Raw genomic sequence first — 13,021 nt, 5'->3', positions numbered from 1 at the left:
TTCTCATATTTTTGTCTTTTGAATCAGGACTAGAAAGAAGTCTGGCAGAATGGGAATATATTTATAAAATTATTCCTGCATTACTGATTTGCTAGCAAATCTCCCTTTGCTTAGGAAATAAATGCCAGGGAAGATGCAGGTTTTAGATTTAAGTTAGAATCAGGGAAAGCAAGGTGACTGTTTCACATACACATGATGAGCCATAAATCAATCAACATCATTTTAGTACAGGCAACTTTTTACTTATAACCACAATTGGGATCAGAATTTCAATTGCTAAACAAGGTGATTCTTTAGTGAGACACATCTGATTTTACAGACTTTTTGCAGCAGTGGTTAAGCAAGCCACTGCAGTTGCTAAACAAATCATGTGGTCATTAAGCGAATCCAGCTTCCCCGTTAACTTTTCTTGTGGAAAGCCAGTTGGGAAGGTCAGAAATGGTGATCACATGACTCTGGTACACTGCAACAGTTGTAAATGCCAGTTGCCAAGCACCCAAATTCTGATCACGTGACTGTGGAGAAGCTGCAACAGTAGTATGAGTATCAGGTTAAGTCCTTTTTTTTCATAGTCAATAAAATTAAATGTATGATTCATCCTTCATACAAACCCAAAATATTGTCACGTGCAAACAAAAGGTTAAAGTAATGCTGAATCTCATACAAGCAACAAATAGAATGCTTGGAACAGCTGGGAGGCCATGGAACAACTGCAGCAGATCAGTACCATTACATGCTTGATAAAAGCTGTAGTCACACATGTTAAAATAGAGGTCCCTATTCTTTTAGGACTGCTAGGCATATTTTAAATTCTAAGATGTTATGGTTAAATTTGTTAAACAGTTACTGTGTGGTTTGCCTATTCTCAAAATGATTTTCACCAGGGCCACATTTAAGTTCTGTGATTATAACAGAATAATAATAAGACCCTGTGTTACGAAACAGAAACAGTAAAAGGCAGTCAAAATGCAAATCCTATTTCTGTGTGGCCCCACATTCAGATCTAGTTTACCAGAATGCAAACATGGCAGCTCTCAACTGTTTTCTCCTATATAAAATTTCTAAAATGTATTTATTTCTGGCAAGCCGACACCACCAGAGTGTTTTATCAATTTCCTTTCTCCTAAAAATCATGAGATTCAGAACGGAGCCCTTCATTGTATTTGTTTACATCCCATCTTTATTACTTTTTTAAATATAAATACCTCAAAATGGCAAACATAACTAATCCTCTTTTCCCCACAACAACTCTTGTGAGGTGGGTTGGGCAGAGAGAGAGAGCGGTCTAAAGTCACCCAGCCGGTTTTCATGCCCAAGGAAACCAAGGTCTCCTGGTGGCTTTCTAATCTGGAGCCTTCTCAACCCCGCCTAGATCAAACTGGCAACTTCCTACTTTAAAAAAAAAACAAAAAAAACCCATTTCTATTTTCTATTTAAGACATGGGACGGAACGAAAGCCTGGTTATAAAACACGTGTCCTCAAAAATAATAATAAAAAATGCTCCGAGACCTATTCTGGACATTGCAGCATTATAGTTGCATCGGATGCCGAGGTTCATACAAAACGGCAGACCGCGAATAAGCCAATCTTCCGCGGCTTGAGATGATGAGCTGGGTTTTTACAACAAGGCGCTTTAAGATCTTTGCTCTTTGCCTTGGTGGCTTGTAAATCGCGGCTTAACCTACCGCGCAAACCGCAGCCGCCATTAACAACCTTAGGGTTAGCCGTAGCCAAAAGACCAACAACAAAGGGCAGGGCCCGAGGGTCTCGTCCGCAGCCCAGCGGCAGTCACGTGACAGAAAGCTCCGACTCCCGGCGCACGCCTAAGAGCACTACACCTCCGCGCCTCGCATGCGCATCCGGTAGCAAGTGCCGCTGCTTTGTGCGGACTGGCCGCCCTCGCGTCGGTCCTGCTGCTTTGAGAAAGGTGCGCGCGGGGAGGGGGCGGGGGAAAAGGTTCCGCACGGTGACGCAATAAGGTGCCGTAGCCACAACATCTAAAGGGCGCGTTCCGCAGTGAGAGTTTGGCACGACGACTGCAGGTTGGTTTGCGTGGCGGATGGTGCGGGAGGCAGAATAAGGTTTAATGGTGAAACACTGGCGGGGAGAGTCGTCGGTGTTTTTACTTAACAGTAAGGAGGGGCTCCGAGAAGTTAAGTTCGGGGGGGGAAAGAGGGACTGGGGGGGGGTTGTAGCAGCAACAGCAACAACTTTTAACGTCCTTTAAAGGCAGTTTGTAGCCGGTTGCATAGACTGGCAAAGCAACTCTTGGGATTGTTTTTATTTATATGCGCTTAGGCTTGCTTTCTTCCAAGGATATCAAGATGTTCCCGTAGTTTTTCACAGCAACCTTGTAAGGTAGGATGGTAGCTTCTTGTGTTTGCAGGAACGGGCTGGGATTCTCTAGTCAGTATTATGACTCGTACTTGTGGAGTGTTACAGAGGTAGTCCTCGACTTACAACAGTTCATTTTAGTGATCGTTCGAAGTTAGAACCGTACTGAAAAAAGTGACTTAGGACCATTTTTCACTCTTATGATCATTGCAGCATCTCTATAATGTGATTAAAATTCAGATGGTTGGCAACTGACTCATTTATGATGGTTGCATGTCTCTGGGTCATGTGATCACTTTTTGCAACCTTTTGACAAGCAAACTCAATGGGAAAGACAGACTTAGTAACTTAAATCATTGTAGTGATTCACTTAACAAGAAAGATCATAAAATGAGGCAAAACTTGCATCACAGATGTTTCACTGAGCAACAGAAATTTTGGGCTCAATTGTGTTCATAAGTTAAGGACTACCTGTATTAGCAATCATAATAGGTGTTTGACTCTGAGGATGAAGGTTGTCGTAGCCTAACATATCTGGAAGAGACCAGAGCCGAGTTAATTGAATTCCCAAGCGCATTTTACAGAACAGTCCTAGCATTCAGGAAGGAATTAATTCTTATTGGAATTCTGCCCGGTCTCTGGTTGCTTCGGTCGGTGGAACATTTAATTATTTGTGAAGTATTGATAGCTGTAGTTGCTGCCAGTTGTGGTCCTAAATTTTCCTACAATGATGCATTGGGTGAGCTTAACTGGGGAAAAAAAATTATAATCAAAGTATTGTTTTCAGGCAGAAGAACGAACTGAGTCTGCTGTTTGTCTTAGTTTGGAGGCAAAGCGGAGGGTGTTGGGTGAAGAGTTGAAAAGATCCACGTGTTTTTTTCTTTCTCATTCATTTTGTAATAGAAGCTGTGTTGTATCCACAGCAGCTGCATTTCTTCAGTTGCAACTCCCAAGTTGCAGAATTCCACACACAGATTGTTTGCTCACCCAACTCTTCCTTTGCATTGTGATGACATTATTTTGGTCACACCTTTGGTATGAGCTTTCATTCATATTCCTTGTACCATTGCAAGGCTGTGAGGATGCAGCACAGTACTGTACTGTAATTTATATTTTAGGCTCAGTGCCACAGTTTTCTTTAAACAAAAATGACTAATTTAGCACTAATTTATAACACTGTTATAAAGGTGTGGTTAAAGGAGAGTTACAATGCAAAACATTCGCTAAAAATGTTGGTATTGTTATTTTTCTATTAAAAGTGTTAAAACCTGAGCTTAATCCAAAAATAGGCATTGTGGTGTCAATGGTTACCTTACATCCACCTTCCTTGGTATTTATCAAATGTCTTGCCTCATCCAATTTTAACTTAAAAAAAAAAAAATTAACTTTCAAAACAATTTTCTCAGTTCAAATATTCTATTAGTTTATTAAAAATAACAGATGGAAATACAAACAAAAATGAAAATAATGGGAAAATAGGGAGGAAAAGGAGAAGAGAAAAAAAGGGGGCCAGGGGGAAAAGAAAAAGAAAAACATCGACTTCTAATTCCATTTGATGCAGTAGAATAAAGTCACATAAAACCTCATTTTTTTTACTTCTATCTAATCTTATACACTTGCCATTTCTATAACAACAAATCAGCAAAACCTAAAAGTTTCATTCCCCCCCCCTCAAAATAATTCTTAAATAAAATATAGAAATGAGTATCTGGTAGGCAATGAAGCATCAGGTTCACCTTTGAGTACCAGAATGCTTTGGGGTCCTTTGAAAGAAAATGGTGGTGATTGCAATTAAGTATAGTGCTTGATAATAGATTTACTTTCCCAGGAAAATGGATAGGAAATTAAACTGGATGATTCAGATCAAGCTGAGGGTAAAGATAGTGGCAGAGGGCCACTTTCTGGAAAGTGTTTTGTATCTGATCATGAACAATATTTGGGGTGCATCAGTGACACATTCTTCAAATTTCAGCTGTGCCTGCCATCCTCCAAAAATTGCCTAATTATCTAATTTATTAAAGAAAACTCAGAAGTGGACCATTCTCCCCTCCCCACCATATATCCTATACAGCCTGTCTAAAAGCAGCAATTCCCAATTTGGCAGTCTCTAGTTATGTGGACTATACCAATATTGGGGAAGGTTTTGCAAGAAAATAACACTTTCAGCTCCCCAAGGAGACAAATCTAATGAGTTCATAAAGGGATTGACTTTATCATTTCACATACATCAAAGTCCACTGATTTATAACTTGCAAACATTTTAAACGGTCTACGTAAAAAAAATGAGTACTTCCATAATGTGATAAAATATTTATTCAGAATTACTTGATACTGCTTGACAGTCCTTACAGAGCCGCCTTTTCTGGCTCCAGAAATATATCTTCACTCAGATATTTTAATTCTAATAATGCTCTCTTGAGGTTATGGGTACCATAGTTCAAAATATTGGGTGTCCTTTCCCAGCCTAATGCTTATCTTGTTCCTAAATAGGATTATAGAATAGGCTAATCTTGGATAAATTGAATATTTCCCTCCCTCCCTTCTAATATAATCATACAGTGGGAATCAGTTCTCTTATTTAGCTAAGATTATCCACTGTGAATCCCCCTCCTGCAAAAAAAAAAACAAAAAAAAAAACAAGAGAAATGTGCATGATCCTGTGTACAGGGTTGAAGATCTTTTGGGATGTTTTCCTTCAGAATTTGGATTATTGGACGGCATATGTTTTTAAGACTGTATTGTCCATGTGAAATTTGTGCTAATGGTGGAAGACTCTTATTCCCGTGTAAATTTCCCCCTCTGCTCTACTTATAGTTCATGTGGGATTACCCTTGACATTAATTGCAATGGGATCTTTCCACTCAGTGGACACGAGTAACTATTGCTCCAGGAAGCAGAAAGAGAATGATGAGGATTTGTTGACCAATAAAGATCGAGAAGACGATATTGCCAAGTTTCCGTATGTGGAATTCACTGGGCGGGACAGCATCACCTGCCCCTCCTGCCAAGGCACTGGCTGCATTCCCACAGGTAATTTTATGGGTCCTGCTTTTGTTGAGTGGTTTTGTTTTGGACTTGAACATTTCATGATCCTAGCACGCCACTCTTTCCTCGCTTCCTACCTTCAGCGTTTCCTGCTGATATTTCATATTTGACCTAAAAATGTAATGATGACATTTGAAGAACAACTTTCTTGTCAAATGATTGGATGTTATTTAAAACTTCCCTTCCATTCTGTGATTGGGCTTATCTCTTTGATCTAGCTTGGTTTGCATGTATTGAACCATTTGCTTGTTCTGCAAGGAATCCTTAGCGTGGTGGTGTTTATCATTTGTTTCCTTGACTGACGCAAGGAATGATGATGTAATGGGGTTAGGGTTGTTTGGAGAAATTTTCTTTCAGGGCAGAACTTGGCCTGCAGGTTCTCGCAATCTTTTTTGCTGTGTAGTTCTATAATCTCACCACTTGTATACTTCATCAGGGCCTGGTTTTGAGAATTTGCTCCATCTCACTTTGTCTTACCTACATGATATGAGGCTGTGTTATTTAAGGGACTGCCTTTCCTTAATTACATCTGCCCAACCTGCGGATCATGTTGATTAAGGAGTTTAATTGACAGGATCAAAGTGATGGGGCTTTTCTGCTGTGCCCCCAACCCCCCAATTTATGGAATCCACTTTCCTGCAAAGTCAGGCTGGCCTCATCCCTTTTAACTTTTAACTTTCAAGGCCTGGCTGAGGCCTAGGCATCCAGGGAACTGGCAAAATATTGAAATAGCTCCTGGTTAATTAACACATCCTCTTCACCTGACCTCTTTAAATTTTGTCCTACCTTTTATAATTTTAAAGTTTCTAATATTAACAATATTACCGTATTTTCTGCCGTATAGGACGACTCGGCGTATAAGACGTCCCTGACTTCGGCGCTGATTTGCATGCCTAGAAAGTCGTCTTATATGCCGGAAACTACCGTAATTTCTGGCGTATAAGACGACCCGGCATATAAGACGACCCCCGACTTCGGCGCCGATTTGCATGCTTTAGAAAGTCGTCTTATACGCCAGAAAATATGGTAATAATATTTAGAAGTTTGTTGTATGCCATCTCACATGACTGTGAGATAAGCGGCTATATAAATATGAATAAATAAATAAAATCTTCTTGATTCTCTTCCTCCTTCTACCTCTGCCCCCATTGATTGCCACAATCACACATATAATTACCAATGCCGTTGCGGCTGATGTGCCTGAAATCAAGTCTCTCCTCAAGTAAAAGCTTTGACAGACCTACTTTGACATATCCTTGTGGTATGAAACGCTGCTGTTTTGGACTTGTAAATGTTTACAATGTAGCATAATGAGTGAAACCAGCCTGGATCTACTCCTGTCAACCTTACATTGCTGCTGGCATTACACGCAATATCTTTTGTCTGGTGCCTGAGACTTAAAATTTCACTAGTATATTGCAGTGGCTTAGAGACCTGTTTCATTTTTGCCATATGAATGGAATTGTTGCTTAAGCTATTTCTGTCTGTTTATTTAGATTAAAAAATCCCCTGGAAGACTATATATAGTGCTCCAGAGAGGTTCCTGTGTTTTACTAAGCATATTACATGTTGTCTTTTCTTGATATCAGGACAAAAATGTGACTTTTAAAATGATGTGTTTTTCACTTCCACTCACAATGTGTTTAAAGTAAGAGTCTAAAAATGGTCCTTTCTCACAGAGAGGCTGGTACTCAGGGCTATTATTACTTTTGTCTCCAGAGCAAGCTAACGAACTGGTTGCTTTGATTCCATATCATGATCAAAGATTAAAACCTCAAAGAACGTAAGTATATAGGAATAATGAATTCCTTTTCTTATGCAGCGTATAGAATTTGATCGTGCATAAAACAAATGAATATCCAGCTGAAAAATGACTTGTGTTTCCAACCCCACCAATGTCATTTGAGAATGTTTTGAAATCATTTTAGTCTCTAAAATGCCTGGGTGCTTCTGGATTATAATTTAATGTGATCAGGCTATCAATATAATTTGCTATCCTCAGTCTGTCTCTATAATTACACCAAGTAAATTAATGGGAGGCAATGTTGTCATTTTTTTCAGTCCAGCTTAGAACATTCTCTCTCTCTCTCTCTCTCTCCCCCCCTCCCCCTCTCCCTTTCCCCCTGTCCCCCTCTCTCCTTTATGATTACTTTGAATAGCTATCATTTGAAATAATGTATGTCTGAGATGTGGAAATGCCCTTGAACAACAAAGAATATCAATTGACATGTCTATGGGGAGAGACATTTTCCTGGACTGAAGTAGGAAGTATTACTTTTGGGAATGAAATTTCATGAAGAGAATATTTCAGATTAGAGTTTCTCAATCCTGGCAACTTTAAGATGTCTAGGCTTCAACTCCCAGAATTCCCCAGCCAACAAGCTGGCTGGGAAATTTGGAAGTCGAAGTTCAGACTACTTGCTAAGGTTGAGAAACACTGCTTTAATTGAAGCAGGACTGAGGACTTGATGATTCTTCACAGGCTACTGGCTTACAGTTTTCAGTCCCCCTTATTATATGTTACATAGACTGGGGCTGTTGAGAACTGGAATTAGCAATAAAAGAATTCTGGGTTAGATTTTTCATTTTCCTCACTGAAATCTTATTTGAAAATGATCAGTATGAATAAATAAAGCAGTTTTAAGAGTAGTAGTTTGAAATAGAAAAATTAAAATAGAGAAGGCTTATCTTTAATTTTAAAAAATCCTTCTCAGTTTTATCTCCCATATACTCAATGAGATTAACTGTGAAAGTGAGAAATTGAAGTCTTAATCATGGCATGGGAGATCTAATTTTTGCTTAAGATTGTACAGGGCCCTGGCAGAATAACAAGCATTTGACATAGTTGCCTGTTTTCAGGCTATCTGAAATATTTTGTTGGAACCTGATTTGCGCCTCCAGAAAAAACTAAAATGCATTTTAATTTAGAATGCTTGAGTAGATTCCCCTATACAATAAACTCATTTTCCAGATCATACAATGTCTGATACGCAGACTCAGAATTTTGGAAATGATAAACAACAATACAGGGTTGAGATGCATTAATGAATTAAATATTAAGTAGAATGTCTTCCATTTCTATAATAGCTGAGTAGAACGCGGAATCTTTTGCAATATGTAGCAAGATCTGCCTGCAGGATCTGAGCACAGCAAATTGCCTGGACTATTTATTGGCTTTGCCTTCTGCAGGAAACTCTACGTCTCTGTGTCAGTGCTGCTCTGTCTTCTGGCATCAGGGCTGGTGGTCTTCTTTCTCTTTCCACATTCAGTGCTTGTGGATGACAATGGCATCAAGGTGGTTACAGTCTGGTTTGATGAAAAAAACTCCCTAGTCATTCTTTCCATCACGGTAAGGTCCAGTACATTACCTTAATAAAGATAGATGATGGGGGCAACTGGAAATCTGTTTTCAGCAGTTTTCCTTTCTCCTGTCCATAGGCCACCCTTCGGATCCAGAATTCCAATTTCTATTCGGTAGCTGTGACCAACTTGTCCAGTCAGGTGCAATACATGAACACTGTGGTTGGGACCCAACAAATCAACAATGTTACTCGTATCCAGCCACTGAGTGATCAGCTGGTATGGCAATTATTTTACATGAAACTGAGATCTATGGAGAGAGGGACTAGGTGTGGTGAGAATAGATAATCTTGTGTCTCCGGGGGGGGGGGTCCCAATCTTGGCAACATTAAGACACGTGGACTTCCAACTCCTAGAATTTCCCAGCCAACCGTGATGGGGAATTCTGGGAGTTGAAGTTCACGTGTCTTAGAGTTGCCAAGATTGAGAACACCTGCTTTAGCTAACTCAAGAGTTGCTTATCCTATTGAAAGACAATTTAGCTCCTAAAAGAATCAGTGTCCCCATGGACGCCTCTGTGGGTTCCTTGCAGTATGAGATTTATTTTTAAATCATTTTACTAAAAAGTCAATAAATGGGAAACTTGGAATCTCCAAAGTGCCAATGATCTGTTGCCACCCAAAATTGTGCTGTAAGATGACTAGCCCTACATCTTTTTAAAAAAATACTAAAGAATGTCTCTTGACTCAAAATAGACCCCATATTTATTCTGAAAAAAAAAATGCAATGCTTGACTTTATTTGTTGTCTCCCCCCCCACGCCATTAAAGAGAGGATGTTGAGAGCATGTGGGGGCATGGGTGCCTTGATGTTTGGAGGGGTTTTTTTTGTGACTGGTACCATCCACTATGGCAATCTCTTTGTGAAGAAGCAAATGCTTGCTTCAGAGTGCTTTACTGTTGCTGGCTTATAGTTAATTCACAACTTGTGTTTCTCCAGGTGAATTTCACCATGAAAGCTGAAATGGGTGGACCTTATGTATAGTGAGTAATTTGTGTTCTTGGCATTTGAAGTGTAATAAAGAAATACAATATTTGCTGTGAAATAGTTGCCACTGCTAGGTTCCCTAATAAAGTTTCAGCTACCTTATCTTATAGCTGCAGTAGAACTATGGTAGCTCCCTCGAGGTTAGAAGGCCAGTGGATGGGCATGATTTATGTGTAAGCTTTCACTTATGTTCTAGATTTCCAAGTATCATTTGTTCTTATTTCCATTTGACCAAATTTTAAAAAAACTTTCTTTGCATGCTTCCATGTCAAATAAGAAAAATTAGGAGTACCTTCTAGATCAGTGATGGCGAACCTTTTAGAGACCGAGTGCCCAAACTGCAACCCAAAATCCACTTATGCATTGTCGAGTGCCGGGTGGGTGTGGCCCATTGGGTGGGTGTGGCCCATTGGGTGGGCGTGGCCCATTGAGTGGGCATGGCTGCGGTGGTAACGGAAGACTGGGTGGGACTAAAAAGTTCAATCAGTCCCAACTTTGCAAGATCTTTTTTTTTCTCATGAGAAGTTAAAATTGACTGAACCTTTTTTTTTTTTTTTGCATATGGCGGTAGAGGCCTGAAGTGAAAATGTTTTATAAAACCCAGCTGAAGGCCTAGGACTGGGGTGACAGCATGCATGCCCACAGAGAGGGCTCTGAGTGCTGTCTCTGGCACCCGTGCCATAGGTTCGCCACCACTGACCTAGATACTTCAGAAGCCATAATCATTCTCATTGCTTTCCCAAACCACTGGAAGAACCCAACCTTTAAAAAAAATTTTTTTAATTGTATGAATGGTCTGAAAAGTATGTGTAGAGTATTTTCCTAGTTGTTCCAAAAGAAAACGTATTCCTAAAAAGTTGTTTGCTGTGTCAATCTGCTACTGTTAAATGGTATCTCTACTAAATGTTGTACAGTCATATCCTGCATGTATTTTTTTTTTAAAAAATGTTGTTTTAGTGCTAGTGAGCTTTGTGATTGGAAGTGAAAACTGAATACCGTAACACATGGTGATTGATTTAACAAAAATCTCCTGAGATATAAAAAATAGTCTATAATTTAACTAAAGCTAAAAACAGATTTGGCAATAAAATCTGCTCAAGCTTAAATTCAAAAGGCACTGGCTGTACCACGTTCTGGATATAGAACAATAGTTTTAAGATTTCTTGCATCATTTAGTCTCTAAATATTTTAAGATTTTGTGATTTTCTCTCTTTTAGTTTCTTCTGCACATTACCAAAGATCCGAGTGCACAATATTGTGATTTTCATGAGGTGTGTAATTTTTATGTATTTTTTAAACCTTTTTTATATTTCCAAATATAAATCCATAACTAGTCTTCTAGTATTGGGGGGGGGGGCAGTCACTTTTTCTTAATCTCTAGAACCTCTTTTAATAATTCTGCTGATTTTTGATAGCAGTTGCCAAAAGCTGGCATTATTATGGCTTGCTCTCCCCCCCTTCCCCCCCCTCTCTCTATATATATATAGAGAGAGAGAAACTGGAAAAACCAGTTGAACTGTTATGTATATTCTGGATTAGTCTTTAACACATAATAAAAAAGTCTCTCCAAAAATAACAGTCCTCTCCTCCCACATTTAATGCCTTTATCTTACTGCTTTCTTATAAAAACACCTAGTGAACGACCCAGGTTTGCTAAGAAAGAGAGGGAGGGTTTTGTTGGGTCTTTTATATGTCATTAGGTCCCAGATTAGTCTCTAAATCTGACCACCGCCTTGCCTAGCAAACTTACATTTTGCTGAACTATTTTCTGGGTTTCTGAAGGGGAAGAGTGGAGTTGCAGGAAATTTAAACCAGGTGAGGAGTCTGTGCTCCTCTAGATCTTGTTGGTTTTTAATTCCTACCCTCTTTGGTCCCCCTGGCAACTGGTAAAAGACGCTGGCGGTTGTAGATTCCCTTCCTTTGCTTTAAATGGAGATAATTTTATTGATACATACAGTGCCGCCCTGGAACTTTGCGGATGGTTTTTGATGGCAGCTTGAGCATTGTCCAGTGTGGAGCTGCTGTATTTGTATGTTGAATAATACAAACATTCTGGCCCACAATTTAATATTTTGCTATAGGTATATACGTTGTGAGGACTCCGCTTACTTTTTGGTTTATTAAAAAAAAAGGTTTCATCTTTTTCTCTTTGTTTCTGCCTTTCAGAACCTCAGTGAAAATCTCCTACATTGGCCACATATCTCAAAGTTCCTTGGAGACCTACAATTACGTTGACTGTGGCGCCAACTTCACAGCGGCCCATTCTGGCCCTTAACCCCCAATTTTGGAAGATGAAGCTTAAGAGAAGGGCAGCTACATATCCTGATGATCCTAACCAACTGGCTTCCATTACTGTGTAACTTATGGTGGAATTTTGTGTCTTGTTTTGAGGAGAAAGAAGAGGCTGTTTTAGCCCTTGGCAAAATGAAAAGGCTGGGCATGTAGCCTTCCTTCCACAATTTTGCATGGACAGCTGGGCTGTGCCTTGATGCTGATTTGAAGAGGATTTGTTTAATCCCAGTCCCCACATTCTCTTCAGATGCTAGTTTGTGCTTTTCTTGTTATTTCTCATGGACTGACTTTGCTTCCTAATAAGATTTGTCATGTTTGCAGGTTTTTCCATTAAAATTTAAGAAGGGACGAGTTTCTGAAAACATTTGGCTGGACTACTAACCGTGAAACCTATTTCAACAATGACCTTCTGACATAGTTACTGCCAGTAAGGGAGCTATTGTCCAATTGTACAAAGGGAAATAATCTTGAATACGGTTCCTGTGTACTCTTTAAAACTTCTGTCTTGCTTATTGTCAGAGAAAGCAAGAATATGTATCCACTGAAACATCTGAATGTAGCAAGTTGCACTCTTTATATGTGAGATTTCTATAAATATATTGTCTTTTCATTGATATAACTTCTAAAAACTACTTTCATAGTTCTGTGCACAGTGTTCTAGAGAGCACATGACTGAATTAAGAATTCTCACATTTGCTGAATCTATAGTCTCTTGATTTGTTTGCGTCGAAGAATGAGCATCATGGAAGGACTTCAGATTTTTACAGAAGCAGTGAGCACTTTTTAATCTTTGGATCTCCAGTCTCTTGAATTTGGGATTACGGTGGTTTAGCTGGCCTTTATTATTAGCACAAGAAGAGTTTGATTGTGCAGATTTTGGTAGGGTTGGGGAATATTTGGTTTTCCACAAAAAGTTTGATCTTAGTGTTGCTGTGTAGTACCACCTCTTAAAAAAATTAGTGTGGGATATACATTTAAAAAGTAACACTGGAATTGGGCAAAG

At 39.3% G+C, this 13,021-nt stretch overlaps 1 protein-coding gene across 3 annotated transcripts; it reads left to right on the top strand.

Annotated features, from left to right (window-relative positions):
* The first annotated feature begins 1,903 nt into the window (after positions 1 to 1,903).
* Positions 1,904 to 12,719, top strand: TMEM106C (transmembrane protein 106C). Of its 3 annotated transcripts, none has more exons than XM_039347743.1 (8): positions 1,904 to 2,043; positions 5,150 to 5,365; positions 7,100 to 7,163; positions 8,570 to 8,729; positions 8,819 to 8,959; positions 9,679 to 9,722; positions 10,944 to 10,997; positions 11,893 to 12,719. In XM_039347743.1, exons 2-8 carry the CDS (start codon positions 5,182 to 5,184, stop codon positions 11,999 to 12,001), a joined length of 756 nt encoding a protein of 251 aa, XP_039203677.1. In that variant the 5' UTR covers positions 1,904 to 2,043; positions 5,150 to 5,181; the 3' UTR covers positions 12,002 to 12,719. The 3 variants fall into 3 exon arrangements, with proteins under 3 accessions (XP_039203677.1, XP_039203676.1, XP_039203678.1); XM_039347742.1 differs by lacking the exon at positions 1,904 to 2,043 and adding an exon at positions 2,073 to 2,133; XM_039347744.1 differs by lacking the exon at positions 1,904 to 2,043 and adding an exon at positions 2,225 to 2,359.
* Positions 12,720 to 13,021: the final 302 nt, after the last annotated feature.

This window comes from Crotalus tigris, unplaced genomic scaffold, assembly GCF_016545835.1.
Source record: "Crotalus tigris isolate CLP2741 ecotype Arizona unplaced genomic scaffold, ASM1654583v1 scf7180000018101.4720394464:4744507, whole genome shotgun sequence".
NCBI lineage: Eukaryota > Metazoa > Chordata > Lepidosauria > Squamata > Viperidae > Crotalus > Crotalus tigris.
This window is presented reverse-complemented; position numbering and strand designations above follow the sequence as displayed.